The 27,728-nt window shown below is 43.9% G+C and overlaps 1 protein-coding gene and 1 long non-coding RNA gene across 9 annotated transcripts in view; one reads left to right on the plus strand and one right to left on the minus strand.

Moving 5' to 3' along the window:
* The window catches only part of RBMS3 (RNA binding motif single stranded interacting protein 3), a gene marked incomplete at its 3' end in the record, with an annotated part of 779,945 nt that overhangs the window by 316,845 nt on the left and 435,372 nt on the right, over window positions 1-27,728 (minus strand). For all 7 annotated transcript variants that reach the window (XM_082193455.1, XM_082193458.1, XM_082193459.1 and 4 more), the window contains one exon: window positions 18,100-18,158. In XM_082193455.1, the coding sequence (XP_082049581.1) occupies window positions 18,100-18,158 (59 nt within the window). The remainder of the gene's footprint in view (window positions 1-18,099; window positions 18,159-27,728) is intronic.
* LOC309515579 lies at window positions 10,555-12,379 on the plus strand. 2 transcript variants are annotated; one of them, XR_014212520.1, is made up of 3 exons: window positions 10,555-10,896; window positions 11,070-11,104; window positions 12,108-12,379. It is a non-coding gene; the product is annotated as an uncharacterized lncRNA (long non-coding RNA). The 2 variants fall into 2 exon arrangements; XR_014212521.1 differs by having other exon boundaries at window positions 10,623-10,896; window positions 12,178-12,379.

Consider the following 27,728-nt stretch of genomic DNA (forward strand, 5'->3'; position numbering starts at 1 on the left):
CCTTAATTCATTTACTTCACTGGCAGCACAAACCTTGGCAGCATTCCATAAACTGGGGGAAAATTCAAGCAACGTATATCGTGTCTTTTCTCAGGGCGGAGGGGAATTCACCTATCATCTCTTAACTTTTGGATGGCTAGGAGTGTCTGTTATCAGCTTACTTTGGTACAGCAGCTACATTCCTACGTAGGAAGAGGAGATCTTGTCTTGGTCATGCGTACATGTGTTTAAGCTTTGAAGTTGAATTTTGCTTTTGTTGGATTACTATTGCTTGCAACGGGTTACAGAGGTACCTCGGGTTAAGAACTTAATTTGTTCCGGAGGTCCGTTCTTAACCTGAGGTAACACTTTAGCTAATGGGGCCTCCCGCTGCTGCCACAACACGATTTCTGCTCTCATCCTGAAGCAAAGTTCTTAACCCGAGGTACTACTTCCAGGTTAGCGGAGTCTGTAACCTGAAGCGTCTGTAACCCGAGGTACCACTGTATTTTGTATTTGGAGTGTTTTCTTATTTATTGCAAGCTGCCAAGAAATTAATAGGCTGTAGGGTCGCACACCCAAATGTTGAACCTAAATAAATGCATGCACTCGTTCCAACCATCCTAGACAACTGCAATAATTCTATAATAACTGTGCTCCTTCGACTTCTATTTCTTCTTTTTATTTTTTTAAAAGTAAAGGAGAAACCTCGCTTGTTTTGTTAAAGTGTCCACACTTGCATATTGCACTTGCTGGAGAAGCACTGTGCTTTCAGTGCTCTTGAAACTGGAAGAACAATCCAACAGCAACACGATATCCCATTCTTCAACCACCCTTAGATAAAACCTTGCCCTACTGAGGTCAATAGTGAAATTCACAATTATTTCAGCTGATGGTAGCATTCCATCACTGGTGCTTTGCTCATTATTTGATTGTTTACTTGCTATCTTCTTCCCGTGAATGAAGACAGATGGACACTGTCTTCCAAACAATAACTCAAGATACTGCTGTGTTATGGTTTGGGGTGCATTTTCTTTTTAAATTGCCATTAGTGGCAAAACTATTAGCAGAGCTTCTGTTTCAAGTAGGTCTCACTGTTGCAGCAGAATTATGTTTTCAGATAAGGCTGATAACTACAAAGCTTCTGTTGGAGGGAAGGATAAAAATGAAGGTTTGCCTTGGGAGGCAACATTCTTTCTCTAGCTGTTTCCCCATTCAAAATTCAGAACGGATTAAAGACATTCTAGATTCTCTTTCATTTTAGTCTGCTAGTTCACTTTACAATGCAGTATTTGGATGACTTGTACTGGTCCCCTAACCACAAATGGGACCCCAAGCCACAGCTGTTCTGCCTCACTTCTGTTATCCTCTTACACACCTTCTGGCAGATATGAATGGCATCTAAAAGTGACCGTGTCATCTTGAAACACAAACTAAGATTATGCTGGCGTGGCCAGGATGTCTATTAATGCTTTGTTTCTAGTTAATTACCCACTGAGAAAAAAACAAAACATTTCCCTTTATCATTAAGACAAAAATAGCACCACAATCATAACCAAAAGTCGGAAAACAGTGGGAAGCAAAAAGATTATTACTTCTCTGCCTGTTGGCATAGCAAAAAGTGTAGACTTAATTTCATTGATGAGCATTCTGGAGCGTCTATTGTGAGTAACACAAGCTGTTATAGTGGATAGTTGCAAGGGCTTTCAAACTTTATTGATCTGGGGCTGAAAAGGCAAAAGAAGCTATCAAGCACCCAATAACAACAACAATGTATGAATTGCTTCCCGGTCGCAAATTGTGGGGGTCTGTTATATTTTGGGCATATTCAAATTCAGGTGGACTTCTAAGCTTAGCATGCAACAGAGTGGGGGGAAAACCAAGAGTTAACTAAAGCAGTCACTGTTAAAATGTCAGCTCTTGTGTGAAGTACCTGCAATTTCCTATGAGTAACAAATTTAACACAGCAAAGACTAGTTCGGCTGGAAAATGTGTTGTTGGTTGTTTTTTTAAAAGGGCTGTCAATTAAACCTGATTAACATCTGAATTTGTTTTTCCCAACCGTGTATATAATATTGTGGGGAAGTGACTATCATATCAGGAGCACTCTCTAACCTACCTCATGCACTAGACTAGAACATTTTGAGGTTTTTATAGGTCTGAAAAGGCTGCAAAACCCAGAAGTGCATTTATTAAGAAGAACATAGTACAAGAAATAGGCTCCAAAAAGTTATGTTTCAGGGAGGGGAAAAAAGTGAAGAGCCTGGGGAACTAATTAGGATGAAGCTGCCTCTCCCCAAGATTTGACCTTAAACCCTGGGAGAAAACCATACACGACTTATGACAGAATACAATTTAAATGAAATCAAGGATCTCATTTGCCACCAGTTATTCTTGCACCATATGTGAAGCAACATTTGACCATTATTTTAAAAGGGGGCATATATATATATATATATATATATATATATATATATATATATATATATGCAGGTTTTGGTGTCTTCGGGTGTCTTCCCGTGTAAGAGTCGGGGTGTCTGTGCGACGTTTCGACGAGGTCTCACTCGTCATCTTCAGGCTGGTGCTTTCGGCTTCTTGTTACTGGAACAGAGCAGAGTCTGGTGTTTGAGTTCCTATAAATACTGTTGAGGGGTGTGGTGTATAGCCTCCAACGTTCTGGGCAGAGAGGAAGTTCCTAGATTAGTGTGCCTTTTCTTCTTTTGTTCCTTAATTACTTGAGGGATATCTTGGGTGATTTCATGAGTGATATTCTGAATATCACTGGGTGGGTCATTAAGTGTAGATTAGTTGCTAAAGCTTTCGTGTCTTGACCTCTTGAGCTTGTGAAGAGTTTTTCTGAGAAGATGGCTGTGCTGCATTTAGTTGTGCTCTGGCTTGGCTTCGTGTATAGGGGCGAGCTATGGTTTTGTGCCTTGTGCCAGCCAGATCTGTGTAGGGATTGCAGGGGGGTGCAGCATCCGGAGGTGCCACTATAGTTTGGCTACTGGATGGAGTCTGTAATATGTCTGTGGAGAGGGTCTGGGTTTGGGTCTGGTGTGGTTGATTGGTGACGGCGTTCTGTGTGCCTCTGGTTCTGGTGTCGGTTTTTGTGGGGAGGGCTAATTTCCAGATGTCAGGCAGGCGGGACGTGTCGTCACGCTTGTTCATGTTGTGAGGGTGTTTCTCTATCTCGATGGCTTCCATGATTATTCTCTTGTGGTGATGTTCCATGTTAAAGAGCAATTTGGAATCTGCAAAATTAATTTCGTGTCCTGTTTCTTTCATGTGTTGGAAAAGAGAGGAAGTTTTTTCTTCTTTTTTGACGGCATTCTTGTGTTCTGCGATACGTGCATTTATTCGTCTGTTTGTTTGTCCAATGTACGTGGCTGGGCAGACTTTGCAGGGTATTTCATAGACCCCTTGGTTTTCGAGCTGGATTTTGTCTTTTGGGTTTCTGAGGATATTGGCTATTTTTTGGTTGGTGCAGAAGGCTGTTTTGATATTGATTATTCTCTTGTGGTGATGTTCCATGTTAAAGAGCATGAAAGAAACAGGACATGAAATTAATTTTGCAGATTCCAAATTGCTCTTTAACATGGAACATCACCACAAGAGAATAATCATGGAAGCCATCGAGATAGAGAAACACCCTCACAACATGAACAAGCGTGACGACACGTCCCGCCTGCCAGACATCTGGAAATTAGCCCTCCCCACAAAAACCGACACCAGAACCAGAGGCACACAGAACGCCGTCACCAATCAACCACACCAGACCCAAACCCAGACCCTCTCCACAGACATATTACAGACTCCATCCAGTAGCCAAACTATAGTGGCACCTCCGGATGCTGCACCCCCCTGCAATCCCTACACAGATCTGGCTGGCACAAGGCACAAAACCATAGCTCGCCCCTATACACGAAGCCAAGCCAGAGCACAACTAAATGCAGCACAGCCATCTTCTCAGAAAAACTCTTCACAAGCTCAAGAGGTCAAGACACGAAAGCTTTAGCAACTAATCTACACTTAATGACCCACCCAGTGATATTCAGAATATCACTCATGAAATCACCCAAGATATCCCTCAAGTAATTAAGGAACAAAAGAAGAAAAGGCACACTAATCTAGGAACTTCCTCTCTGCCCAGAACGTTGGAGGCTATACACCACACCCCTCAACAGTATTTATAGGAACTCAAACACCAGACTCTGCTCTGTTCCAGTAACAAGAAGCCGAAAGCACCAGCCTGAAGATGACGAGTGAGACCTCGTCGAAACGTCGCACAGACACCCCGACTCTTACACGGGAAGACACCCGAAGACACCAAAACCTGCATATATATATATATATATATATATATATATATATATATATATGCCAATTTTCAGAGATTCTCCTGTAACTGTAAGGGTGGTCTTGGTGACATGTACAAATGTACACAATGTGAAGACACCGAATTAATTAACCCAACAAAAAGATTCAAGTGTCCCATTCCCCAAGTCTCCAGTTTGGTGCCAAGACCCAATTGGCATGTAGGACACCTTCAGGCAACCACGAAAGATGTCAAAAGTACAAGCACAAAGGAAAACAATCTACCTGCTTATTGCCGCTCCTGTATTTGCTCTCTAACCCTCCTAAAAAAGAGTGTATCTAAAGAATCCAACCATCTAATAAAGCTGCAACAGTGTTGGAGACAAGCTGACCAGACTTTGCCTTTAAAGATTCGTTCAGTGGGCCAAGTTCCAAAGGCTGATGAAGTTAATGGGACGCAGCTGCCAGCTCCAAAGCTCACACTGGCACTTGTGTAAATACCCGAAGGGGCACAGTTAATTTGCACAACTGGAGGCACTTGGTTCTGACAGCAACGTGCACACAATTGGACCCTGCTGGGAGTATGAGACTCCTTATGGCTTCACTCACAAGGGTCATAGGAACATGCAATCCCACTCACCACGACAAGGTGATGATCCAGTGAGTGATCTCTCAAGGCAAATCTTTTTTAAAAGTGTAGTATAAACACTGACAACTGGGAAACACTGGCATGCGAGCGATCCAATTGGAGAACAGCCTTTACCAAAGGTGTCATGGGTTTTGAAGATGCTCAAACTCAGGACGCAAGGGAGAAACGTGCTAAGAGGAAGGCACACTTCGGAAACCCTCACTGTGATCAACTCCTGTCCAGAAACCTATGTCCCCACTGTGGAAGGAGGTGTGGATCCAGAATTTGCCTCCACAGTCACTCACTGTTGAAACCATGTTTATGGAAGACAATTTACTCGGCTACGAGTGATCACCAAAGAAAGAATACAATTTGAGAGAACTCCTGGTCAAAGTTGCCAGACAACACATGTTTTTGGTATTCTTGTCCTATAGTGGGTTAACCCTAAATCAAGGTGGCCCCATACAAGTGCAGAAATGAACACAAAGTTCTGAAATTGGTGGTGCTGCGGACATGATCTGATATACTGTGCTATTTTATACCTAGAAGCATCTTCTCGTGCTGTAAGCACATAATCTGTTTTATCAAAAGACCTTCAAGAGAACTGTAAGGTCACCTGCCAATCCAAACAGTTTTCAGCTAAATCTGATATTTTACCTTGCCAAGCCCTCTTCAAATCAGGAAAAGTGCCTTTAAGTACCTATTGCCCTGGGAAGCAAGTCAATACTATTATCTCAGGATTACATTTAAAATGTTATAATTGTTTAAGGCACAGCAGGGAAAAATAAACTTACTGGAATTTATCTGCAGTGATAGTTGAAACAAAAACTGAAGGAGATAAGTGTCAGAGACCACTGACAAATTCTAGCACATATTAAATGCCTACCGTTCTACAGAGATACCGTAGGTCCTATAGTCAAGCTAGGCTACCAAACAGTATAGAGTACTGTAATTGCTACCGTATTTTTCGCTCTATAACACGCAGATTTTTTCTCCTAAAAAGGAAGGGGAAATGTCTGTGCGTGTTATGCAGCGAATGTGTGGTCCCTGGAGCCGAAAAATAAGGCAAAAATCAAACCGCGCTTCAGGGAGAAGGGAGCTCCGTGAGACAGGAAGTTGCTGCTTTCCTGCATTCTGCCTCAGGGTCTTACTGCCCACCCTCCTCTGTTTCGTTACTGTGTTTGCTCAAATGGAACAAAGAGCAGGGAAAGCCCCTCCCCTCCAGGCAAGCAGAGGGGAAAAGCAGACTGTCGCTCCTTCCTCTCTGTGCTCCGCTCCTTCCTCTCTGTGCTCCGGTGCTGCTGAAAACATGCAGGTGGGAGAGAGAGAGAGAGAGAGAGAGAGAGAGAGAGAGAGCTGGCTGGCTTGGGTGGGTGCGTGGGGGAAACTTTTGCCTTCCTTTCCTCCCTCCCGTTATACCCCACTCCTGCATTCTTAGCCCTTCTGTGTTTTTCCTTCCCTCCCCACTTAAAATGTGGTTAAAAAGCATGGATCCACATGGATCCTAAGGATTTTTGCACTGGGTCACCCCAAATTCACCATCAGAGCACATAGCATGTCCATGGCTACAGCCTGCCCCCCAAAAATCATGCACCCACTGTTGCCTGGGGCTGCAATGGTGCAAAAATGTGGTTAAAAAGCATGGATCCACATGGATCTTTGCATTGTGTCACCCCCAAATTCACCACCAGAGAACATAGCATGTCCATGGCTGCAGCCTGCCCCCCCAAATCATGCACCCACTGTTGCCTGGGGCTGCAACGGTGCAAAAATGTGGTTAAAAAGCATGGATCCTCAGGATCTTTGCATTGGGTCACCCCCAAATTCACCACCAGAGAACATAGCATGTCCATGGCTACAGCCTGCCCCCCCCCAAATCACGCACCCACTGTTGTCTGGGGCTGCAATGGTGCAAAAACGTGGTTACAAAGCATGGATCCACATGGATCCTCAGGATCTTTGCATTGGGTCAGCCCAAATTCACCATCAGATCACATGTCTGTGGCCACAGCATGAAGCACAAAAATGATACATCCACTGTTTCGTTCAGAATATTTTTTCCCTTGTTTTCCTCCTCTAAAAACGATGTGCGTGTTATGGTCAGGTGCGTGTTATAGAGCGAAAAATACGGTAATTGTCGCCAGCCAGTTAATGAAATCTCCTACTAACTTCCAAGACTTGCTTCCTTACCAAATATGGAAGAACTTAAGTCTCTCTCTCTCTCTCTCTCTCTCTCTCTCTCTCTCTCACACACACACACACACACACACACACTCACACGCACCCTGTGCTCCAGAGTCTGGATTAGTATGGATTCTTGGGTGCCAATCCTGAACATGGTGGCAAAACCATGGGGAGAAAGCCTACCTGTGTAGGCTTTTTTATAGATGAGTCATCTATTTCCACACTTTCAGCATAATATATATATCTGTTTTTAAGGGAGTTCCTAGGTTATTTTTTTATGTCACCAGTAACGATACTAAAAAAATTAAAGGTAACAGGCAAAAGAAAATAATTAGGAGGACAGGATTACCATCATATCCACCAGACATTTTGGCGGCTGAACAGTACAACTTTTTTTTTTAAGCTTCAAAATCCAAAGTTTTGCAAATTATTTACTTTCTACGAGGTCCTTTCTACTCCAAAGGGAGCTCTGGTCCCCTGCCCAATGTGGTGAGCCTAGAGTCATTAAATAGATATGAACCCGTTTGGTTCAAATTTTCCCACTGAAAAAAAGGTCAGTTGGGAGAAACATAAATAAAGTAGCACGTTTATTTCAATTTTTTGCTATACCCAATGAATAAAATTTATTAGTGAAAGAGGTTTCGGCACAACTTAGCCACTTTCTCCACCACTTTTATTATTTCACATGGAGCTGTTCCATATTGCTATACTCATCCAAGTCCCTCAACATTAAGAACAGGAAAACACTATGGCGGTTCTTCATATGTTGACATATAATCATCACCCACCTTGAAAGGTAAGGCCCTAATTTAAGAATGGTGACGTTACTGAAGTTCCATGACGCAAAGTCTATGAAAAAATCCCAGGTTACCTGGGAATATTTCAGCATGAGGCTCATAATTAGTGGCAGCTAAAGACCATCTTAGACAGCATCTTAAAAAGCAGAGACATCACCTTGCCAACAAAGGTCCGTATAGTAAAAGCTATGGTTTTCCCACTAGTGATGTATGGAAGTGAGAGCTGGACCAGAAAGAAGGCTGATCACCGAAGAATTGATGCTTTTGAATTATGGTGTTGGAGGAGACTCCTGAGAGTCCCATGGACTGCAAGAAGATCAAACCTCTCCATTCTTAAGGAAATCAGCCCTGAGTGCTCACTGGAACGACAGATTGTGAAGCTGAGGCTCCAATACTTTGGCCACCTCATGAGAAGAGAAGATTCCCTGGAAAAAAAACCTTATGTTGGGAAAGATGGAGGGCACAAGGGGAAGGGGACGACAGAGGACGAGATGGCTGGACAGTGTTCTCGAAGCTACCAGCATGAGTTTGACCAAACTGCGGGAGGCAGTGGAAGACAGGAGTGCCTGGCGTGCTCTGGTCCATGGGGTCATGAAGAGTCGGACATGACTAAATGACTAAACAACAACAAAAAGACCATCAAACCCTGGTGCATTTTTAGTCCCTTTTCAGTCTGAGTGACCACAGAGTTTGCTCTGGAGCTGGGAAGAAGAGGCTCCCCAATCTAAAAATGGGCTGGTGTTTCCGCTGATCTCCCCCACTGGTTTGGCCCCAGTGGGCTCAAAGTATGAGGTATTACTAACAACAACAACAAATCCTTCCAGTAGCACCTTACGGGAAGTATTACTGTCCCTTTTGCCACATTCTTCTGATACCTTGAGGCCACATGGACTTGTGCAGAACTTGGGGATTCATCATTGCATTGCATTCAACAACATGGCCTTGTTCTGATAGAAGCCTTGAGCTCACATGAACGGTAACTTGGACAAAACATAACACTGGGGACCTCCTGCACCCCTACCCCATGTTATCATGGAACCACAGAATTAGAAATACAGTGGTACCTCTGGTTATGAACTTAATTCGTTCCAGAGGTCCGTTCTTAACCTGAAACTGTTCTTAACCTGAAGCACCACTTTAGCTAATGGGGCCTCTCGCTGCCACCGCACAATTTCTGTTCTCATCCTGAAGCAAAGTTCTTAACCCGAGGTACTATTTCTGGGCTAGCGGAGTCTGTAACCTGAAGCGTCTGTAATCCAAGGTACCACTGTATGTTACTTATGATTAGAGAAACTAAAACAAGGAGGAGCAGAACCATGGGCACCACCTGGAACTTATTGAAGGAAAGGTGGAATGTGAATGTAAAAACAAGTAAATAAATATCAATCTGAAGTTTTGTGCATGTGAGGGGAAATGGTACCTGACAGCAGCTAAATTATTAGGAATGGGAGATAACTGGCTTCTTAAAAGAACTGCTGTTTCTGGGAAACTTTCTGGAATCCATGCAAGGCCCATCTGTTCACACTGTGAACAGGGGAAGAGCATGCTGAGTCTGTTTTATGTGCTATTCTGAAATGTGTTTTGGGGGGCTATATGCTCTTTTTAGTAATATTAGCTTTTTAAAAAAGTTAATTTATTCTGTTTTGCTCTTTTATTTATTTGTACTCACAGCTCGCACCTTTCACCTAACACTCAGGGCAGGTAACAAATATCACAATCAAAAGAAGTACAATATACACTAAAACCATAAAATCAAATCAAAACAACAGCAACAACAGAACAAGAAAACTCCAAACCAGAATTGAAGTGCATAGCCATGCAGAGAATCTGGGTAAAGAGGCATATCTTGACTAACTGTCAAACAGAATAAAGTGATGGTTGAAAAATCCACTACAGAAGGGAGGTCTTTCCACAAGCTGGGAGCTACCACAAAGGGAGGTCTTTCCACAAGCTGGGAGCTACCACAAAGAAGGCCCTGTCCACTGCCCCTCAAACCACAGGCAGTGGTGGTGGTGGTGGCGGCGGCAGCGGCAGCAGCAGCAGCAGGGCCTCCCCTGCAAATCTTAATTATCTGGACACGTGGACATGGGAGGAAGAACAGCTTCAGATATTTGAGGACCCCGGTCATTTAGGGCTTTAAAATGTCAATATTAATACCTTGAATTGAACTTGGTAATGAACTGGCAGTGATGCTGCTGGTGGCTATCTCTGGCTAGACACACACACACACACACACACACACACACGAGACACTAGTCTTGAAAGGTTTGCACTGGGCACCAATTCACAACCAATTAGATGAGATAGGCCTTTAGTATGAGATTCAATACACACACGCCTTTGGTTTGGAGCTCGAGAAAGAAAGCTACATGTGTATGAGAGGGAATAAAGAAATTATCTTTTTCATCTTCCCAGTAAGAACCCCTTCCCTCCCCACATGTGTAATTAATTAAGGAAAACCAAGGTATGGAGTGGCATATTATTCATGAACCCAACATCCAGTCTGGGCCCTGAGCCCACATCACTCGGTCCGCCTTGGGTTGTTTTCCTCCTCTTAGGGTTGTTTTTCCTTTATTTCTAAAAGATGTTTTGTACTTCTGCAAACCTCGAGGTTGTCTTGTGTGTAGGTGGTGCCTCTTTGGCTACAAAAGGAAGGCAAGCACCAGGTGCCTATCAGAATGGTGGTGCTTAGGACCCTATATTATTCTCCCATGTCACGTCCATTTCAGTTCCTAAGCAGATGTACAGGGCTAGTCAGAGTTCTTGATTAAACCAGGAAATCAAACTGGCATAAAGAGCCCACAAGGCCAGGTGCAGAGGGCAGTAATTCATGCTCTGAGAAATGGGCTTGCATACTTTGGCAGATGAACACTGCCATGAAGTATGGAAACAGTGTACTGAAACTTCCACTACTCAATCCCTCTGAACGCTTAGCTATATCAGAAAGGTGTGGAGGATTATATGAGAATTTCCACCCAATTTCCTTCCCAACAGGTGGGCGGGCTTTGCGACACTGAGCGGGCTTACCTGCTCGGGTGCCTCCCACCTGCTTTAGGGTGGCCTCATCCCCCCCCCGGCCTGGGAGGACGGCTGGGGTTGGGTCGAGGGCCAAGGGAAAAGAGGCTGACCCCTTTGGCCAAACCTCACTCTGTTTCCTCCTCTTCCAGGTTCGGGATGCGTTCCTGTGAGCAGCCAGGTTGAGGTAAGTAATTTTGGTTTCTTTTGTTGGCTGGGCGCTTCGCCAGGCCCAAGAGGGCGGCGTGTGCCCCAGCTACAGGCTGTTTACCAGCATTTTTGTTGTTTTCAGCAGCGGTGGCACTTGGGAGGGAGCGCAAGGCCCCTCCATTGCCACCGTTCACCGTGGAGCGCTTTGCCGGGCCCGAGAAGGCAGCGTGCGCCCCGGCTTAAGGCCGCATGGTGGCCTTTTGTTTTTGGTGATGGCGGCGCTGGGGAGGGGACACATGGCCCATTAAAGGGTTGATTGCAGGAGTCCCTGGCCCTAGAGCAGCGGCATGTAGGTCAAACTCCCGGCCAAGGTAAAGTGGGAGGGCAAGCTGTGTAAATTCGTGCTTTACAGTCCCCTCCTACTGCACCTCATTGCCCTGCACATCCTCAATCCCAGTCGGGATGCCAAGGTCTATGCCAAGTTTCCCACATTCTGAAGTTGAATAAAGTTGTGGCCAACTTGAACCCATACAGTGGTACCTCGGGTTAAGTACTTAATTCGTTCCGGAGGTCCGTTCTTAACCTGAAACTGTTCTTAACCTGAAGCACCACTGCTGTTGCTGCACCACCGGAGCACGATTTCTGTTCTCATCCTGAAGCAAAGTTCTTAACCCGAGGTAATATTTCTGGGTTAGCGGAGTCTGTAACCTGAAGCGTATGTAACTCGAGGTACCACTGTACTTTGGTCTCTCGTCTCATTCTTTTTTTAAGGGGGGGTAAGCTCCATGGACAGGGTTCAGCACGTGTGCTTGCCAACCTTGCAGCCCCACTATGCATTTAAGATACATGTTTGTTGTCGTTAAATTCTTCAGTTTGCCTTCCCTGACCATTCAAATTAGCAAAGAAAAGAAATATGCAAATCATAAACTGGGGAGGCAACAACAAAAAACTACTTCCCAACTTTACATCTTACTGAGCATCTTTTAATGTTTGCATCTGATTGTATCATGTATCTGTTTTTCATTCTTCCCCATATGCAGTTCCGTTCCTTGCTTTATTCAATGATTTTGGGCCATTCTACGGTGACAGCTCTTGTTTTGTTTTATGCAGTCCTATTAGAGAACGCTCGCTTGCTGTTGTTATGCGTCAATTAGTATGCACGCCACCCAAGGAAGAACAGTCTCAAACGAGAGGCTTCATCAAGAGGCGTCCCCAGTGAACCCTTTCACAGCAAGTGAAGATCTTTCCTGAGGTCTGATGGCTCAATTCACAATTGTGTGTGTGTGTTTTGAAATAAAGACTGTGGCAATTATCTATGCAACCCTGTGCATGTTTACTTGAAAGTAAGTCCCACTGTGTTCGAAGGGGCAAACTTCCAGGTACATAGGCAGAGGATTGCAGCCAGTAAATCTGGTTTCGTTGCTATACAGTTTACAGACAATGAACTTTACATCTACACCAAACGTTTAAGCCATCAAGTCTGCTTAACAAGAGGCTAGAATCATGACACTATACAGACAGCACACTCTGCTGTGAACTCTGGGTTTAATATTAAACAGCAAAGCAAATGCTAATGGGTCTACTTTGCTTCTGCCTAGCTGCTGTTACCATCACCTCCTTCTCTTCCAAGCTGGGAAACCAAACACCCAACTGCCTCCTTACAACTAGGAGGCAAAGATGGTAGCATTAACATCCAGGTAGATAGGCAAATCCTTCACTGGGTCGCTAAAGGCACTTGTTGATAGTGTTATGAGGTGTGTGGGGGGGGGAGATGTAGGCTGTATGCTTGAGCCCCCTTCTAATTCCTGGATCCAGATGGGATTTAATTCCTGGAATAACCAGGCTAACTTATGGTGAGGTAATGGCCCTCTAAGTATGGGCCATTAAGGTAACAAAGGAAGTGGCTCTGTGCCAGATAACAAAAGGGTGGGGGGCCTTCCTCAACTTTCTGGTAGTTAAAATAAATTAAAAAATAATAATAAATTGTCCAGTAGCGCTTTACAGACCAACTAATTTTGTTCCGGGTATAAGCTTTCGTGTGCATGCACACGTCTTCAGATACACTGAAACAGAAGTCACCAGACCCTTATACATAGTGGGAAGATGGGGTGGGGTTTTTCTCTGAAGGGTAGTAGGAAATGGGTGATTGACTCAATGGGTATGGTAAACCTGTATGCAGGTAATGAGACATATGCTAAAGCTATTTTTGGTCATCTGCATACTATCCCTTGCTTTTTTCCTGTAGGACTAATTGCAGTTGTTGTTGTTGCTGCTGTTGTTGTTGTTCAGTCGTGTCCGACTCTTTGTGATCCCATGGACCAGAGCGCGCCACGCACTCCTGTCTTCCACTGCCTCCCGCAGCTTGGTCAAACTCATGTTCGTAGCCTTGAAAACACTGTCCAACCATCTCGTCCTCTGTCGTCCCCTTCCCCTTGTGCCCTTCATCTTTCCCAACATCAGGGTCTTTTCCAGGGAGTCTTCTCTTCTCATGAGGTGGCCAAAGTATTGGAGCCTCAGCTTCAGGATCTGTCCTTCCAGTGAGCACTCAGGGCTGATTTCCTTCAGAATAGATAGGTTTGATCCATCCATCACAGTCGTTAACAGTCGTCAGCAGGTTTACCATACCCATCTCCTACTACCCTTCAGAGAAAAACCCCACCCCACCCTCCCACTATATATAAGGGTCTGGTGACTTCTCTTTCAGTATATCTGAAGAAGTGTGCATTCCCACGAAAGCTTATACCCAGAAGAAACTTAGTTGGTCTCTAAGGTGCTACTGATTTTTTAAATTTATTATTTATTTATGCCGACTGCATCAGACCAACACGGCTACCTCCCTGAATCTAGAATTTCTGGTAGTTAGAAGGGCAAAGGACAGAGCTGAGAACTATGTTAGCTAGAAGCTGGCAGCTAGCAACTGGCCGGCTGCAGGCTGAGCAACTGGGAGACAGAACCACTGGGGAGTTTTAATTCCTCACTCTGTCATGAAGTCAATAGGGCCAGTCATCTCTCTGCCTAGACACCACAGAGTTACTGTGACAATAAAAATGGAGGGATCACATGTATGGCTTTGAGTCCCTTAGAGGGAAAGTGGGGTATAAATTTAATAAATCAAATGCATTTATTTATTTAACCATTTATTAATTTAGCCTATTCCTAGCGCACTTTTCAATCTTAGAAAAGACTCTCAGGGTAGCTTCTACGTTAAAACAAAACACAAAAATGTTTTTTGGGAGTGGAAGGGGAGCCATTTTCAAAGTTACCGAAATGAAACAGATGTGCAGAGCGAATCTTTCCTGTGTGTCTATTCAGAAATTATTCCAGTGGAGCACAGAACTTCAAAACAGAAAGCAGCCCGAAGCCAGATACAAATAACAGGAATAATAAAAACCGGATCTCGTAATAGCAGCAAAAGCAAACATCGCAATCCCACTGAAAGCACAGGAAGCAGGACACGTTTCACCTTTGCAAGGTTGGTGCCAGGTGAACAGCATCAGGGGGAGGCTTCCATGCGTGCATAAAAAGAGCCTGCCAGATCGGGCCAATGGAGAATTGAGTCCAGCATCTTGTTCTTGCAATGGCCTGCGGGCAACCTTCAGACAGGACCTGAGGTGGGGTTTCAACACATCAAAACCCTGAATCCCACCACCTTCCTCACTTCCAAAGGTAGGGCAATCGGTGGTATTGTAAATTTTGAAGTGCAAGAGCTCATCTTGACAGCCTTCATGGGCATGCCCACCACGAGAATCCAGGCACTGATCCACTTATACATTGACCCACAACACACAGGAGCAGGGATGCAGCAAAGAGCAAGGCTGTAATCCTATGCACAGTTTTTCTGGGAACAAACTACTGAACTCAGTGCTGGCTGCTTAGGTTCAACTTGTGAAACACACCGAGTTTCAACAAATATATTCCCTCCGCCGAAATGCAAATCTTTAGCTTCTCCTTAGAAATGCAAATCACGACGCAAGGAAGTGTTACTACCATTTGAACTACGTGTGTGAAATGGGAACGCCATCAAAGAAAAGAGGTTTCCAGCCTCCACTTATTTCCCCTCATTCTTGGGGACTCCGCACTGCAATAATCTCATGCAAACAAGCTACAAAGCCCTGTTTAGGGAAGTTTTTAATGTTTGATGTTTTATCGTTTTTCTAATATTCTGTTGGGAGCTGCCCAGAGTGGCTGGGGAAACCCAGGCAGATGGGCGGGTTTAATTAATATATTATTATTATTATTATTATTATTATTATTATTATTATTATTACTACTACTACTACTACTACTACTTGTCAGAGGAAGAAGAGTCTGCATTACAGAGGGTTGAATTCTACGATTCTATTAATATCTCTGGTGTTCTGAAAAAAGACCAGTAATTTTGCACAAACGCACAGTCTTTTCCCTTCACTGTACCAATGGGAAGCACCTCTGAGGAAGATCTGTACAATTTGGCAGGGGAACAGGGGAACTTTTAAATATCCTCACGCTGTCAATGTTACAAGAAAGTAGAGTGAGTTCTCCCTGGAGTGTGGTTCTGCAACAGCTCCAGACAGACTGTAATAACCTTGAGAAAACCCTCATTTAACCCCCCTAGGTGAGTTGGCAATTGGATATTCGCACATGTGCTCTAGCTACTTGCTCTCCATTGAACAAATTATCAGATATGTATATGTTGGGGTCTTTTTTTGGGGGGGGGACTTCTATTCTAAAGTGTTATATGAATATAGTCATGGAAGTAGGACTCCTCTCACATCCTCACTAGAGAATTACATCATGATAACTGAAGTAATTTGGAAAGATTTCCAGGGGGGAAAGGATGTGTGTAGGTAGTATAATGAGATCAAAAAGCGAAGATAAGACAGTGAAGCTAATGTGAAATGCTACTCTGATCAGAAATTACAAGGCTATCAAAAACCCAAGGTTCTCAAAAGCTTTTGACTACGCACAGTAACCTTTACGTCATTATCACCCACTGCTCAGTCCAACGCCAGTAAGGCTGCCTTTAAGATGCCGAAGATGCAGGTGATTCTGTTTCAAGAATATGTCACAACTGGTTTAGCATGCAGACCCGTGCCTCCAAATTGTGAGTCCAACTCAATTTAGTCTAACAAGGAGATGATGCAATTTAAATGACCAAAAGGATAGTGCAGACTTTTGTTCACTCATCATACTTACCCCTGCCCTCTCAGATGCTGTTGGACTACAACTCCCATCATCCCTGAACGCTGGCAGTGCAGGCTGATGAGAATTTGGACCCGCAGCATAGGGGACACCATGTTTGCTGTAGCTCATCCTGCAGAGTCCTCTTTACCTAACCAGGCACCCATATTAAAAGTCCAAGCAAGAATGACATAGCTGAAGCGAGAAAGACTCCACTGGACACACATTTTTCATTTGTGTGCTACCTTCCATTTTAGATATACAGTGATATACAGTGGTACCTCTGGATACGAACTTAATAGGTGGAGCCTTGCTGCTCTCCCAGCTTCTGAACACAGCATGTGATGGGCAATTGCCAGAAGGAGAAAGGGGCACAGGGAGAGCATCAGTGCCCCATCTATGCTGCTCCATGGGGCGCTGTCAATAACACTTGTGAGAGTCAAGGCCTCTCTGCACAGCTGTTCCCGTTGACTTAGTAAGGTAGGGTCTTGAGAAAGGGGATGGGCAGTAGCAAGGAAGGCCAGAGAAGAATCGAGCCCATTCCAAACGGGACCTGAACCACGATGGCATCAGATTTGAAATAATTGTGGTGGAAGTGCAAAACATGTCAATCAAAGCCGCCGCTACTCCTTGATATCTGGCACCCTAACAAGTTAAGACTATAATCCACACTTGTTATTTCTGTCTGAGCAACGGTTCCCAGACAGAAGATTAATGGTGGATACCGGACATGCAAAATGAATATTTTATGACATAAAGATGTAAACTGCGCTGCAAGAGTCGGAACTCCGGTGAAACATCTCCCCACAAAAGAGATAATGTGTTGATAAATCAATTACAAATTCCATTATCACACTTTAGAACAGGGGTAGGATATGTGGTGGGGGGTTTTTCAGGCCAAGGGCAGCTTCTCCTCATAACCAACCTTTCAAGGAAGGGCGGGAGGGCAGATGAAAAAGCAGACAGAGCAACAGACATGGCTCTTGTTTCTCAGCAGCGGACCGCATTCCAGTCGTGCAAAGTTTCACCTCCCTGTAGCTTTCCACACACCAATTGACCCATGCAGGCAAGCAAGAGGGAGTTCAAGGACACACGCCTACAAGGGCAAAAGCACTTGGGGATGGTGTGGAAAAGGGCAAGTTAGGGGAATGACCTGGGGTGAATTTTAGGGTGAGACAGAGAAGCCTGGAAGGCCAAATTCAGCCGCTAGGCCCAAGTTCACCACTCCCTGCCATAAGTATATTTTGCATATCAAGAAAAAAACAAAACATGTAGGAATACAAATATTATGTAGGCAACCATACTATGCCACACTGGTGCACTCTGCATTCAAATTCATTTAAACGACAAAACATATTTTAAAGCATTAGCCATTAAATGAAAATAAACTGCAAGAGCTACACAGATTCATTTTCATTTCACTACACCACTATTTCCGAAGCGATGCAGTTGGGCCACAGTTAACATTTTCTTATAAGAACGGAGCACAAGATATCAAAAGAGAGAAAAGCAGAATGAGGATTTGCTTGGGAAAGCTTTCCCAAGAGTTTCAAATTTTTACATAGGAAATCAATTTGCATCACCGATAATATTGTTCAAATCAGATGACACTGTGTGGTTAGGAGGTAATTTACTTTGCTGCCGAAGCAATTTGATAGTTGTTCTGATTTGTGATTTTCATTTTGTTTGTTAATGAAAAAAATTAATGAGCAATGTTACTGGAAGTAGAACTCGAAGCCGCAGCATTATTAAACATGTTTTCAATATACTGTACATTATGTTGATTGCACCGCCAGAGTCTGAACTTTTGCAGTGCAAACACCAGTCAATCAATTTGATGTGGAATTTGCAGGGAGGACTTTTGGCACTTACCTTTGCACTGATTTGTGTTTTTGTCTAGAATTGCTTTTGTGGATACAATTTTTCCATACCTGAAAAACAAAAGTTGGGGAGAGAAATAGGGATGTTCATTTTATTGTTGTTTCAAACCTAATCCAGTTGTCAAGCATACTTAAAAGAAAAGGAGACTTAAGTGCTCCTGAAAAGTGCAGCACAAACAATATTGTATGGTAATGTCCTGCATGCTGTATTTGCATTTCTCACCTGACCTTCAAAAGCTACCCTTACAAAGGTGGTTAATTTTCTATGCTTGCACTTTGATAATCAACAAAGAGACCAATTACAGTGGCAGATTTGGGGGATGTCAAGGCAAACAAAGATTTTTTTTTTTCTTCTGAGTGTTGATTAGATCAGGCTAAACCTGTGTTTTTTCCCTTGGTTAAATGAGATGAATGGGTGATTTTCCAAGACACAGAATGGACCACTCTCTGAAATTGGCAATGCCAGAGTGGAACATATGGGAGACTTTCAGCAGCCAGCCCAAGGGGATGCCTGTTTTCAGAACACACCGCATTGATTTGTGTGCAATTGCGCATGGAGGGATTTTTAGATTTTTGGGGTGGAAATGGTGACTAAGGGAAGAGAACATTATGGAGGTTTGTAAAATTATGACTGGTGTGAATGGAGGGAATTTTTTCCTCCCTCTCGAAATATGAGAACTTGGAAGGTTGCCAGATTGCATTTATTTCTTGACTTAGCACCATGCCATTGCCACAAAAGCTGTGCTAAGAAAGGTACAATCAAAAATCACCATTGAAACAAAATTAAAAGCTATTTCTAAAAATCAATAAGTCTAAAAATGCACTTAAAACCAAATAACTGTGTACCATAAAATTAAATCAAGAAACCTTCAGCCCTCCCAGTTTTTAAATAGACACTGAAACACGAAGAGAGAAGTGGCCGGACACAATTCTGATAGAAGTGAAAGCTGGAATTCCACAAAAAGGGCTTATATATTTTTTTTCTTCTGGAAGATACTGCCCGGGGCTGATGGGAGTTGGAGTCCAACAACATCTGGGAGGGGACCACATTGGCCACCCCTGCCCCAAACCATGTAGCAACTCAAAGGTCAATGTCAGCACTCTGAATTGGAACTGGCTGGTAGTAGAGTACCAGCAAAGGCAATGCATTGTGGGATTTCACCACCCAAGATGCCTGCTTCAGTCCTTCTCATGGGCAAGGCTGACCCTGCCCTCAGCACTACCCAGCACACAAGTTAGGAGAGACATTGGCCAACAGTTGGGCTGCCCACTAATAGGATCCTTGCTCTGTCCTGTGCAAAATCCTGATATTCTACAACCAATAAAGTTGTGGTCATGTTTAACCTACACATGCCCCATCCTGTTCATTGCTCCAGGTCAACAGGCCTTACACACCTGGTGCCCAAGGAAGTATTCCTAGCAGTCCTTATTGTCCATAGCAATAAAACACTTAAATGTCAATGCAATCCGAATTAATCGGACATGCCGTACTTTTCGCCCCATAAGACGCACCTGACCATAAGACGCACCTAGTTTTTAGAGGAGGAAAACAAGGGGGAAAATATTCTGAATCAAATGTTGTAGGAGAGGAGTTTTAAGTGGGGAGGGAAGGAAAAACACTGGAGGGGCAAGCGGCACGCGTGGGGTGTGTGGAGAAGGAGGTGGCTAAGAATGCAGGAGAGGGGTTTAAGGGGAGGGAGGAAAGGAAGGCAAAAGTTCTCCCCCCACCACTACCCAAGCCAGCGCTCTCTCTCTCTCTCTCTCTCTTTGTCCCACCTGCATGTTTTCCGGCTGCCTATGTGTCCCTGGCATGCTTCCCTGGACGCCGCAGCAGCACTGGAGCATGGAGAGGAGGAGGCAGTGGCAGCAGCCGTCAGTTGTGCTCCTAGCCACCGGAAGCTGATCCGGGTGGGCTGGAGCCTGCACACAATGTGGCTAGGAAAGAATTAGCACAAAGGGCACGGTCCTTTCCCCTCTGCTTGCCATGAAGGCAGGGGATTTCCCTGCTCCTTGTTGCGTTTGTCTGCCACCAGCCTCCTTGCTCAGCACGTCTGCTTGCTGCGAGATGATGCTGTTACGGCCGGTGCTGAGCAATGGAAGGGAAAAGGATTGTGTCCTCCTGCTAATTCCTTCCTAGCCGCATCACCTTGCAGCAAGCAGACGCGCTGAGCAAGGGGAATGGGCCATCGCTGGCCCGATCCGAGCAAACACAGCAACGGAAAACACAAGAGGGTGGGCAGTAAGACCCTGAGGCAGGAAAGGAATTCACTGCAGCTGTGCGCTCCCTGCCAGAGAGGGACAAGAACAAAAGGAGGGGAGCAGAGGCTGACTTTAACCGCCCAGTTAAAACCATACATGGCAGGGAGCGCAAAACAAAATAGGAGTCGCAATGGAATCCTTAGGAAGGCGCTACAATAATTACGCAAGGGGAACAGGGCTGGTGAACAGACGGTAGCCTTGGGATGCCGTACAGCGATCGAGGGGCTCCACACAGAAAGGACACTCAAATGCCCAAATCCCCCCTTTAACCACACGCTCTCCTGTGCAGCAACACGACTCACACGCTTCCACACACACACCAAAATATGCCCGATACAGGAACCCCAACAGCCTCCTCTCTACAGCCTTCCCTCCTCCGTGACGCACAATCCGATTTTTGCCCCTGCACTCGGGCGATTCAGCTCCAGGGATCGCACATTCGCTTCATAAGACACACAGACATTTCCTCTTACTTTTTAGGAGAAAAAAATGTGTCTTATGAAGCAAAAAATACAACAAGTTTTTCCTAAATAAAAGTTAATAATTAATTGCAGCGTCCAAGACCCCAAGTTCTGATAATTGGTCATAAATGGAACAATAACATCTGATAGCCAATTTTTCTTGCTTAGATGTCTGGCGCTGTAATTTGTCTTTGGGGATATGGCTCTTCTCATCATTGCAAGCAATGCAATTTTAATTCTTGTCACGCAGAGATACCAAAAGGGCATTACACAATGGGAATCTACATGCAAATAGCATGGAATGGCATAATGCATAACAGAGCTGGCCTGCTAATTTTTGATACTAACCCTGGTTTGTTTGTTTGTTCTTTTTTAAAACAACAACAACCTCTAAAACTCTGTAAAAAATATTTAACTCTGTATTCTCGTATCACTGGTTTGTGTGTGCACATGTGCAGATTTTCACTTTGAAATTTCACAGACTTCTAGTCAAGTCCATAAACCTCAATAGGTCTATTCTGAGTAGGAGTAGAGTTGAATGTCAGCTTCTCTCTCTTGACCTTCATTCACTGACAATGACAGGAAGCTCCTGCAGACAATCGGAAGCCGCAGAAGCCCCGTCGGATGTTCAGCTTCCAAAAGAACGTTCAAAAACCGGAGCAGTCACTTCCGGGTTTTGATCGTTCAGGAGCCAAAATGTTCAAGAACTAACCTGTTCGAAAACCAAGGTATTTAGAAGTTGTCAAGGCCAATGGCTAGCACAATAAATTTGCTGCTGCTATTTTAAGAATTCTTCATTTATAAGTTGTTACCGGTAGTTAAAGATTTTGCATGGTTTATTATATTATATTATACAAGCAACCCCCCAATTGCATGGGAGTTGCGTTCCTGGTCATCACATGCAAGTTGAGTGTATATAAGCTCATTATGCCTTGTCCTCATTATGCCCACACCCCTGCCCTGATCTGGCCACTTCTGAGTCATTGTGATACACATGTGCACAGTCATGGATCAACTGAAAACACGTAAATGTTGCCTGTACTTCGCTTCCATAATCTATTGGCAATTCACAAGACTCTCTTGTCCAGAAAATAGTGTTGCTAAAATACCAAGACGTAGGAGTTGCATTATCTTAAATAATTATCTACAATAATTATAAAAACCAATCCATCCTTGCCCTGATATTTCACATTAAAAGTTAATATATGGAACAAGGCTTACTGAAGCAATATTCCTCAGCCAACAAAGTTTGATTGATGTCTTGTTCAGAAATGTCATGGGGGAATGTGGTTGTTGTTTTTTAATCTGGTTATGCTACTGATACAGGAGTAATTAGATTTCCAAGGCCTCCAACAAGTTAAGCAATTTGGAAGTAAAAATAAAAGGCAAATGCCTTGGCAAATAAGCACAGAAATATGTACTGGTTACATGTGAAAGGAGAATAATATGCTGCAATAATTACCAGTAAGAAGATTGCAACATAATCTTGTTATAATAGGAAGCAATGCGACAACATACAAAATTCCACCCCATCCCCCTTCAAATAGCTGGGTGAATGATTCTGTGCTCGAACCATAATTTGGGATGCACACATAGAGTATTCACAGAAGATCTGTTTTAAGATAATTATTGGTAATTAGAAAATATGAGGTTTCTCTCATTAAATTCAAGACTGCTTTGGAGCAAGCGCTCAGAGATTATGCTAAAGTTTTCTTTCCCACCTTATCATAAAGACTTAGACAGTAGATGGAAGAGAAGATCATAGGGTCTGCATTTTAAAGCAAGCAAACCTATTCTGCTTTCTTGGACCATGGATCAGAACACAGTTGTCAATCAGATCCCATACGTCTCTGAATTTTGTGACCCAATTTGGTTTCAGATAAGTATGCACAAAAAATTGTATTTTAGGGAAACTGTATTGGAAAGCATACAAAAAAGTGTTTTAGAAGTAGTACCAATGAAGGCAGTTTGTACACATTTTATAATTTAGATTAAGTTTTTTCACATCTTTTAAAGTCATTAAAGGGTCTAGACCTTAAACTGACTGTATGCAAGACTGACATGAAACAGAAACTGGCTAATCTGACCTTTCCTAGTCAGACCAGGCAAAAGTGCATCCCTATTTCCCATTATTTTAACGTCATGTAATATTGCTTTTGAAAGAGTTAGTAGGCATAATTCTCTCTGGATTCAGCATACCAGTCTATTGTCCCACCCTGCCTGAAGTCGTCAACTATTGTCCCTCTGCCTAAAAAATCCACAATCAGTAGTTTGAATGACTATAGACCAGTTGCACTGACTCCAATCATCATGAAGTGTTTTGAGAAACTGGTGCGCCGTCACATTATCTCCTGTCTTCCATCAACTTTTGACAACTACCAGTTTGCATACAGAGCAAATAGATCCACAGAAGACGCCATCAATACCACTCTCCATGCTGCTCTGTCCCATCTGGAGCAGCCGGGGAGTTATGTGAGGCTGCTGTTTGTGGATTTTAGCTCTGCTTTTAACACTATCCTCCCCCATAGACTGGTGTCCAAGCTAGAGGCGATTGGACTCTCCAACTCCACCTGTCTCTGGGTTTTGGATTTTTTGTCAGAACGTTCCCAGAGGGTTAGAATAGGGTCACACATGTCCACAGCCCTTAGCCTTAACACCGGCTCACCACAGGGTTGTGTGTTGAGTCCCCTGCTCTACACTATCTATACGTATGACTGTACAGCCATCTATTCCAGCAACAAAATCATCAAGTTTGCTGATGACACTACGGTGGTAGGGCTCATTTCAGGAGGGGATGAGTCCGCCTATCGGGATGAGGTGGAGCGGCTCTGTGTTTGGTGTGGAGAGAACAATCTGGCTCTTAATACGGCTAAGACCAAGGAATTGGTGGTGGATTACAGGAAAAAAAAGGCGGACATTCAGCCCTTGTATATCAACGGGGAACGGGTGGAGAGGGTGGCGGAATTCAGGTTTTTGGGAGTAGCTATCGATCAGGGCATGACTTGGAGCGCACATACCACTGCTCTGGTGAAGAAGGCCCAGCAGAGAATTTATTTCCTCAGACTTTTAAAGAAGAACAATCTGAGTGAGAGACTGCTGGTGTCCTTCTACCGAGGCTCCATAGAGAGCATTCTTACATACTGTATTTGTGCTTGGTTCTCCAGTTGTACAGCTAGGGAGAGGAAGGTGCTCCAGAAGGTCATAACCACAGCCCAAAGGATTATTGGTCATCCTCTCCCATCTTTGGAAGAACTGTACGGTTCCCGTTGTCTTAGGAAAGCAAATAACATCCTGCAGGATTCATCTCACCCGGGACACTGTCTGTTTGCACTACTGCCTTCTGGCAGAAGATATAGAAACATCAAGTCAAGACAAATAGACTGAAAAACAGTTTCTATCCAAGAGCTGTGGCCCTTTTGAATGCTGTAACTCGTTAGTGTGACCTGGGAGTTTGATGGGTGTGGTGTGGGTGTGGCTGGAATGTGGTTTGTTTGGTTGTTGTTGTTGTCTTGCTTTTGTTGTTTTAAGGGATGGCATCCAATTTCGTTGCACTTTGTGCAATGTTGCACTTGTGTAATGACAATAAAGAATCTATCTATCTATCTATCTATCTATACTAAGTTCCTATTGAGATCAATGGGAACCAAATGCTTAACTCTGTTTCTAAATTTCACTGACTTCCCAGAATTATTTCCAGTTACCATGCCAATGCCAAGTGGATTTCATGACTGTGTGGTGATTTAACTTGATCGGTGATTTAACCTGCGGTCTCCTGTGTCCTTTCACTGGATGTTCCTAAAGCTTAGTTCAACAAACTAGTTAACTAGAGAATTATTCCAAATGGCTCAGTTACTTGGGACAAAGGTGAAACACACTATCTTAAATTCACTTACTCCTTTGCAGGTATAGTCATGGCTTCTTTTCATCTGGAACTCACTAGAACCTCTTTGCACCGTACTGGCAACTGTATAGTGGCACAACACCCAGAACTCATCAACTTTGCCCCCCACCCCCAGTTCACTAATTTAGGGTTGTCTGTCAAAAAAAGAGTGGGAATTCCTGCACCTCTTTTTCTAGAAAAAAAAGTGCTGGATATAGCTGCCTGTCACTTTGGTGATTTGATGCAGTACTCACAGCCATTAACCAAGGCTATAATCCTGCACTCAGTTCAGCTGCTTAAATCTCACCCACTTCAATTAGCTTCAACCAATCTAAATGGGTCCCACGTTGCAGCTTAAGACAATATTCAAGAGAGAATGTGTTTCAGAATGGAAATAATGGGCAAAGTAACTCCAGAATTTCTCCCAAAATATGCCTGCCAGCTGTCAGATCTCCACTGAAATATGCTGTTGTTTGTTTTATTGTATTTTTAAGGTTTAGATACTGGTCTTTGTCAAAATAGGGTAGAACTTAACAAACAAAAGGGCACTATCCAACGGAACACATCTGCTAACACAAGGATTTGCAGCTGTGCAAAGGAAATTCCCTCCCCTCTCCTTGTGCAACCCCTCAATCTGTTCCCCTACCCTAATCCTCTGGAACAGGTTTACGGGGCACACACACAGGGAAGGGAAGAAGATAGAGAAATTCCACTGCACATCTGAAAGTCCCTGAGCTAGTGGAACTGGTTAGTTGGACATCTCTCAATATGATATAAATAAATAAATAACACCTGTACAATACAAATACAACTAAAACAAAACCATGTAAAAGCAATTCAAACAAATCATGTCCTCCTCATGGAGAGCACGTGTTGCGGTGAGATCACCAAAACTGACCTCACTGCTGTTGTGGGTGGGAGCGATTGGAGATCCACAACAACCCGATTGGTGGTCCCTCGGCTGCAGGCGTAAATCTGGCCAATGGAATCATTTCAGGTCTTAACCGAGGGACCCATATATACTGCTGCACGTTGCATTGAGCTTCCTCTTTTTCACCTCGTGCACCGGATCACCCGCCCACCCTTCCTCTGGGTTAAACCACTGAGCCTAGGACTTGCCGATCAGAAGGTTGGCGGTTCGAATCCCCGTGACGGGGTGAGTTCCCGTTGCTCTGTCCCTGCTCCTGCTAACCTAGCAGTTCGAAAGCACATCAAAGTGCAAGTAGATACCGCTCCAGCGGGAAGGTAAACAGCGTTTCCGTGTGCTGCTCTGGTTTCGCCAGAAGCGGCTTAGTCATGCTGACCACATGACCCGGAAGCTGTACGCCGGCTCCTTTGGCCAATAAAGCGAGATGAGTGCCACAACCCCAGAGTCGGTCACGACTGGACCTAATGGTCAGGGGTCCTTTATGACCATGCTATGCCGCCATGGGTCGTCTGTTCTTGGGACAGGGGCCCAGTAGGAATTTCCCCATTTGGCTGATTGGCTGGTGCCACTTGGGTTTCGCCTGCCGCGTGGCAAATCGTCACAACTTTGTAAGGCTTGGCAGTTAGGCCTTTGTTCAATGGTGGTGGAGGGGATGTGATTACGCTGTGCCTGCCCCTCCAATGCTAGGGAATTCCGTTAAAGGAATCCAGGGGCTCACCTTGTTTTTGTCTTATTAGATTTACTTCTGAGTAGACATGCAAACCTAGCAGTTCGAAAGCACGTCAAAGTGCAAGTAGATAAATAGGTACCGCTCTGGCGGGAAGGTAAACGCCGTTTCCGTGCGCTGCTCTGGTTCGCCAGAAGTGGCTTAGTCATGCTGGCCACATGACCCGGAAGCTGTACACCGGCTCCCTTGGCCAATAAAGCAAGATGAGCGCCACAACCCCAGAGTCGGCCACGACTGGACCTAATGGTCAGGGGTCCCTTTACCTTTACTAGACATGTATAGGATTACGCTGTCAAAATATAAGCATCAAAAGACAACATTACGAGGCACATTTAAAAAATAATAATTTTTTAAAAAATAGTGTGTGTGTGCGCGCATCTGTGTTTACATGTGAACAACCAGTGGCTTAAAGCCCTACCATGGGGCGAAGTGGGGGCAGAGAGAATCACTAGAGGATGTTTTCTGAAATTCAGAGAGAGAGGACATGTTGTTCAGAATAATAAAATTTCTGAACAGCAGGCCATTCATTCAGTTACTGCTTCCCCTCCCCAAGTGAAATGACTGAAAATACTAAATAGTCCTGCAGGTATACAAATCTTGGGACACCAGGATCCAGATCAGATGATAAACTTCACCCAATCTCTGGGAAGGATAGCAAGTGCTCAAAGTACAGTAGTATTTCAACCACATCCAGTTTTTGGCAAAAATGAACCAATAATCTAGCAACATCCTCGGGCTGCAATCCTATACCCATTTAACCTCTGAGTAAGCTGCATTAATGGGACTTACTTCTGAGTAAGCATGTGTAGGATTGCACAGTGTTTAATCTAAGACGACGACTCATTCTGCATTTTATATGGCTTTTCCATTCAATCCATTAGTCTCCCCTTCGCTTTTTTAAACATATAGTGCTTCTGGGTAGAAAAACAGAATAACATAAAACTCCATTTTTCAGAGAGAGAGAGAAAAGATGAAAGTCTTCTACCACCAGGGACTGTCAACAAACAAATCACTGCAAGTTAAGCATTTTATAGAGTTCACGCAGCATGTGCAAGAATCACACGTGAGCCTAGAAACTTCTTTTCATTATTTACAAATTATGGATGTCTACTTGTCTGGGCTTTCTATAGTAATAATTATTTGTGAAATTCTAATACCAGTGCTTTTCCAGATGAGTTTATTCCTTTCAGAAATTATTTATAGGAACTGTATCAGACGAAGCTTTCGGCTCATTAAATATTTCTATTCACTCTGTTTTCAAGGGGGATATATCAAGTTTTATTCATTTCAAAAGGGTGTATTTAACACCTCAAAGAGGAAACTCAAACACATTTTTCCCTGATGCAATTATTTCAGCTGAAACAAA

Source organism: Podarcis vaucheri (genome assembly GCF_965113315.1).
Source record: "Podarcis vaucheri genome assembly, chromosome: 12".
NCBI classification, from domain to species: Eukaryota; Metazoa; Chordata; class Lepidosauria; order Squamata; family Lacertidae; genus Podarcis; species Podarcis vaucheri.